The sequence below is a fragment of the Mytilus trossulus genome, chromosome 14 (assembly GCF_036588685.1).
Source record: "Mytilus trossulus isolate FHL-02 chromosome 14, PNRI_Mtr1.1.1.hap1, whole genome shotgun sequence".
Lineage (NCBI taxonomy): Eukaryota > Metazoa > Mollusca > Bivalvia > Mytilida > Mytilidae > Mytilus > Mytilus trossulus.
Window position 1 is genome coordinate 29,247,387 of NC_086386.1, and position 6,319 is coordinate 29,253,705.

At 32.2% G+C, this 6,319-nt stretch overlaps 1 protein-coding gene across 2 annotated transcripts in view; it reads left to right on the plus strand.

Moving 5' to 3' along the window:
• LOC134696092 (cyclic nucleotide-binding domain-containing protein 2-like) overlaps positions 1–5,886 on the plus strand; it is a 28,239-nt gene extending 22,353 nt beyond the window's left edge. For both annotated transcript variants that reach the window (XM_063557685.1, XM_063557684.1), the window contains exons 12-17: positions 102–216; positions 2,208–2,272; positions 3,032–3,136; positions 3,847–3,990; positions 4,983–5,042; positions 5,597–5,886. In XM_063557685.1, the coding sequence (XP_063413755.1) occupies positions 102–216; positions 2,208–2,272; positions 3,032–3,136; positions 3,847–3,990; positions 4,983–5,042; positions 5,597–5,794 (687 nt within the window). In that variant the 3' untranslated portion in view covers positions 5,795–5,886. The remainder of the gene's footprint in view (positions 1–101; positions 217–2,207; positions 2,273–3,031; positions 3,137–3,846; positions 3,991–4,982; positions 5,043–5,596) is intronic.
• Positions 5,887–6,319: the final 433 nt, after the last annotated feature.

Below are 6,319 nucleotides of genomic sequence, written 5' to 3' on the forward strand. Positions count from 1 at the left end.
CATATATCTTCAGAATCTTGCAAATGTATCAAAACGTTATTTGTGTATGTGCATCTTTCCATATTTAATGTTCTCAACGTATTCCCTGCCCTTTTTTTCAGGGGTTCTGCCAAGTTCTAAAACAGCTCAAAGGTGTAACACCTAGACTTGGATTTAACACTAGACAAAATGCAGACAAAGATCCGTCGATACCAAAATTGCCAGGGTTAATCAAAGGTAAATAACAATCAAATAATAATAGTGTTTCAAAATTGTCCAACAACCTTATTCTTACTTCCCAAAAAATAACTTTCAGTGTCAGAAAGCCAATGTGAGAAAATATCTTGCATTCATTGAATTGCATTTCACCTTCAGAAGAAAACATATTTCTCGTGAATCATCTTATAGAGAAGCATCTATATCCACTACTGGCCGACGGGGGTTTAGGTTTTACCAATTTGTATGAAATTACAAAAAAGTCTTAATAACTTAGCATACAAATTATGAAAATACGAATTTGTATCTAATATTTCTCATTTTCAACGTCGTCTTAATTAATTGCTTCCAATACATACACGTTAAGTTTTTCCAATTAAATCTTTTTTTGAATACGATTATTGTATCTTGCTTGTATTTCATCTCAGTCAAAAGCCGTATATTCCTTTGCTTTCTCGAATTATCGTAAATATCTCGTCACTGCACTTCTTTTAACCAGTACTTATTTTCTTCAATTTCTCAATCTTCTTTAATCCTTTGGTTACGACAACATAATTGTCAGGGCAAATTGTCAACCCTAGGTACATAAGGTAAAACGCGACGTAACTCTGGCAGTATTATCAACAGAAGTAACACGGAAGAACATCTGAAATCAACCTGACTTATAGATTATCGTTGATCATCTCAACGAGATTGATTTTCTCGCTGGAGGTGGTACGGCAAAAGCAATCGAGTTGAGATGACCAATGATAGTCTGTTTATCTCTATTTTACCTTTGACGACGTTGTCAATTTCATGTCATTTTCGTAAGCAATGTTTCTTAGTTTCTAGCGATAATGTCGACATGGGGTTTTCGGTCTTTCATTTCAATGTGGTCGTCCGTCTGATCTGTAATGTGAACGATTGGGTCTTTTTTTCGATTGTGACATGTTGCCTGTGAATTCACATGGCTGATGATGAATACTAGCAGCCGTTTAAACCGAGCACCAAATCCAATCCCACTCCTATTTGGATTCATGTGATTCCCTCATTTATTGTTTGTTTCCTTGTTTTGTGTCTTCCCAATCGATTGACAAGATTTGAACATCAGTAGAAATCTGTGGCCTTTTATGATCTTGTCGACTCATCCGTCGTAGTGGTCCAGTTCGATTGTCTGAAAACTGAAAAAATTACGTATGAATATTATGGATTTCATAATTCGAGCACAAATTGTGTACTCTGATTTCAGAGTATAGTTTTATGACCAAAATGCTATGTATCGTTGTTTTGGAATTAATAAATTTGATTTTTATATTTTTTTACCCCCGCTTTAAAAAAGGGGGGTATACTGTTTTACCTCTGTCTGTCCTTCCGTCAGTCAGTCCGTCCGTCACATGAATATTTTTCGTCGCATTTTTCTCAGGAACTACAATACAAGGATTTCTGAATATCAGGGTTTATCTAAGTCAGCTTTACCGTGTGATGCGTTTTCAGATTGATCACTTGACAACTTCCTGTTTACCGAACACTGTATGATTTTACACATGATAGCCAAGTTTAAAATTTTCGTCACATTTTTCTCAGGAACTACAATACAAGGATTTCTGAAATTTGGTTTCAGGATTTATATAAGTCAGCTATACCGTGTGATGCGTTTTCAGATTCATCACTCGACAACTTCCTGTTTACCGAACACTTGAATATTTTTACACTATTTATATTATCCACTTGCGGCGAGGGTATTATCAGTGAGCAGTAGCTCGCAGTTTCACTTGTTTAATTTGTTTTACGTGTTTCTTTTTAATGGATAGATGATATTTTGAAGATCAATAGTATAATATAACCTCTCATTTGCAATAATTTGTTATGTCCTCATTAATGCAAAAAGTAATCATTTAAATTTTTGCAATCCTGTAATACTCAATGCTTGAATTTGTTTGATTGGAGGTTAAACTTTTATAAATTGTTCTCATTTGATGTTAATGGAATGACAATATAACACAATGCAATAATTTCGATTTACATTTTTTTAGAAGCAAAGGTTGATACTGGCCTCAGAAGAAAACGACGATCAAAATCTGCTCCAGTGAAAGAAGAGGTATGATCCCTTTAAAGAATCTTTTTAATTTTTTCGTCAATTTAACATTTTGTCAATGATGAAATGATTTTCTAAAACCATGGCATTTCAGACAAATTTGTCTAAAGCGTCATTAAAAACAGAGACAACTATTGTTTATATCATATAGTTTTCCGATATTCAAAGTTTTCAAGGAAGAAAACAATCTGGAGAGTCCATAATTCGTTATGTTTTTTGACAGCTGAATATTCACGTTTAAATTTTGTAACATTTTCCCCACGAATTCTTAGAGATAATACTGTGGTTTTGTACAGCATTAATAGTCAAATAAATACAAGATCATCATTCATCCAGAAAACTGAAACAATCGAATGACACATTGATGTCCAATTTTCGTGTTCTTCTCATTTTTTAAAAAAATATCTTCTCCTCTAAATTTACTGAATAAAGTGCAACAAAAGTTGGGATAATCTGTAGAGGTAGAAAACGTTTTCGTGACACGTTTCACAATGACTGATTAACATAATGACATCATATTAAGTAAGCAACTTGTTCTACAAAATGTATAGTGCGAGCTTTTCCTGGAACCGTCCTGCATCTACTTCTTGTTATCTGATATTTAAATGACTTATGCTTAACACAAAATTGAGTTCATGCTGCTTCCTGTTTTATAAGTGTTATTAACTGTTCAAGCCACATTAGACGAAACGCTTACTAGTAGTATCTGTCGTATAATAACAAGCCAGGTGTCTTTGATGATTTTGTTGAATATCTTTCCAGAATGAAGAAAACAGTCCACCAATGGAGGAACATAAGGCACCGGAAGCACATACATTTTCAAAAGATCAATACTCAAAGAATCCCACCACTTTAAAAGCTCATTTTGTATGTATTTGAAGTGATTGTTTGAAATATATATATTAACACTAAAATACTGCACTTCTACAGTAAGAAGAAAAAAAAAGAATGTGAAAAGAATTTCCAAAAAACGAAAGGTTACAAAGACAGAAAAGTGTTTACAAATCATAACACAGAAAATAAAATTTTGAACCCATTAACCCATAAAAAACTGGTGACCAAATCAAATCTTTCAGAAGAGTAGGCTAGATTTGTTTCAATCCTGACACCGGCGTTCTGCCTGTTAAATGTACAAACCTATGATAAGTAGCAGCATTTATTGAATTTGTTTAAATATTATTTATAAAAAACGCAAACAAAAACAAAACAATGTCTGAAACCTTCTCTAGAAAGTAACACCTAGTTTGTTTTTTTGGGTAAGAAGCGCTTTTGTTTATATGCACCTCTTGAATGTTCATACTTAACCAACTATCACTAAAGATTAATGAAAACGTTAGAAAGGAAATAACCGCAATTAATTTAAACATAATGCTCAAATTTCTCTACTGGCTATTGTATTCGAGGTCGTTTCCTTCAAAGTTGTCTAAATTAATAAAACTTTACATAAATCATTAGCGTTCATACTGCTCGTGCTTGTACCTAATAAAATACTATATTTCAATAGTCTATAAATACAGAATTGAAGTGGTAGCATGTGATAAACAATAGTCGATGATTTTTTTTCTTCTAATGTTTAGGCAGTGAAAAGACCAAAACAGAACTACGTCATACCAGAGAAATGCAGGCCTCCAAAACCTGTACCAGAACCGAAAGAAATATCAACAGGAAAACTGCCAGCAGTATATGTTCAAGTTGAAGCTCTTAAACCAAGAGATGCATTTGTAAGTAAGAGTTATCATTCTTTTAACTAATATCTGAGTGATTAAGAGAAAAGGTGTGTCATGCACTTCAATACAAAAAAAAAAAAGAGGAAAGAATATACATTTAATGAAGCTAAAAAGTTGCAAAATTTTAAAACGTGCAATTTGGGTATTTACGTAGCATGTGATCTGAACAATTTACCGATATCCTTTCTAGTTTTTCGACATTTTTCTCAGTAGTGCTGTGTGCCCAAATCTCCACTACTAAGTACCAAACTTGTACAAGAGGAAACTTTTCCTAGTTATAAAACCAGGGGTAACCCACCATTTTCTTCCGTCTTCGGATAGTGCCTGTACCAAGTCACTAATATGATATTTGTTATCCACGCTAGTGTTTGATATCGTCCGATTTTATCAATTATTATGGATTTCACCTAAAGAAGTTACCTCAGTTGTGTGTCATTTTGTCTAGTTTTTTTTTTTTATACTTTCTTTGATTTGCAGATAGCATGTTATTTCTTAACGGCAATTATTAATGTTGTGGTGACAGTGATATTGGAGTTTTCCATTCTATATTATTCAATGCGTTTTTGTTTATCGACAATAATATACAACAACCTATATCACTGTGTTTGTTAAAGTTCGTTGTTTTACGTACTTTTATTGAAACTGAATCATACGCTTTAGAATACTCATTCAAATACCGACCCTCGGCAGCAAAAATGATAGTCCTGTCAATTTAAGAGTCGACGTGCTGGGTACGAACTCCTACCGTTACAGTTCAAAATTGTTTATTAGTATGTTGAAGTTACCTACATTTGATGAAATTAAAGTCATTGTCAACCGCTATCTTGAAAGTACAAGTAAAAGGCCCTGTGTTGTAGTGACATTTGTTCTCTTCTCTTGTTATATTGAAAATAAATGACGTTGAACTGGCAATAGCTTCTTGGCGGCGGTAAACTGAAAATTGAATATACTAAGATAACTTTTAAGTAATCTCAAAATTGTTACAGGGTTTAGAAACTATAGAATTTGATACTGATTCAGAAAGGACAAATACAGTTGTTAGCTTGGTAAGTTTATGTTCGGATAAAGCAAACTTAATAACAGTTTATAACCTTCAATTATTTGTTCAAATTCTCGGACTTACATATACTAGAATGCTTATATTCTATAAAAGTACATTATATATAACCTTAGTATTATGCAGTTTGTTTTTCATCTATTTAACTTTCTAATCGAAAATTTTAAACTGATTGAACACATTTCTGAAATTTCACCTAATTTCAATGATTTTACACATTTTGCATGCATGCATTGAACGCATATTTAACTTTTCTGGATAATGTTCAAGTGATAACTGTGCTTTTTTTATTTTTGCTACATTGTTTTCTTCGCTCGTAAAGAAAATAAACTTTATTTTTGTGAATACATATTAACACAGAAAATAGGTATGCTATATACACGGATGAAACCGAATCAAACGCGCACGTTACATGCATGTGTTTAAGCACTAAGAGTGTTTAGGTACGCTCCAGATTCAAAGAATAAATAAAATCCACATAAACTTAAATCATTCTAAAGCATAAAAACACTAATTGATATGGATATGATTTTTTTCTTTCAGGTAAGCCGTGGTGCTGAATGCATTATGCTATCTAAAGAATTTTTCATGAAACATGCAAACGAAAAGGTGAAGAAGTTGATTCGACATCAGGTTCAGCCTTATCCTGAAGATGAAGCATTTCAGAATAACCTGCAGATAAAATCAGATTGGCAATTGTACAGACATTCATTAATCACAACACTGACTAGCAATCTATGATTTTTAAACCTTTTCTAGCTGTGATACCGATTTAATTATTCCGATTGTTAAATTTTAACTCAGGTTTCTTCCTAACTCTATCATGCAATGAGGAGCTCTTATCGTTTATATCTTTATTTTTTTATGTGCTTATTGTAAAAACACTTATTCATAAAATTGTGATTTATTTACATTATTTGTTTTATTTGATTCAAAATAAAACGTTTGTTTATTTAAATTGAAATAAAATATATATATTTGAAATATTATTGCTTTACTTTAATCCATTGTATGGTAATATATTTGAGTTATCTATTTAATACTCATCCTATCTCAGGTTTCGAAGTTATACAATTTTGGAGTCAATTTTATGTATTTCTACTCCGAAATTAACCAATCAAAATGCTGATTTGTCTGTTTCCAGCACTTATTGTTGTGCTCCGTGCACTGAACAAAGTGTTTTGACTTCAATCCATAGGTGGAAGGAGTACAAATGTATTTTATTTATATATGTCGACATTTTCATTAAAAAAAATCTTTTGAAAA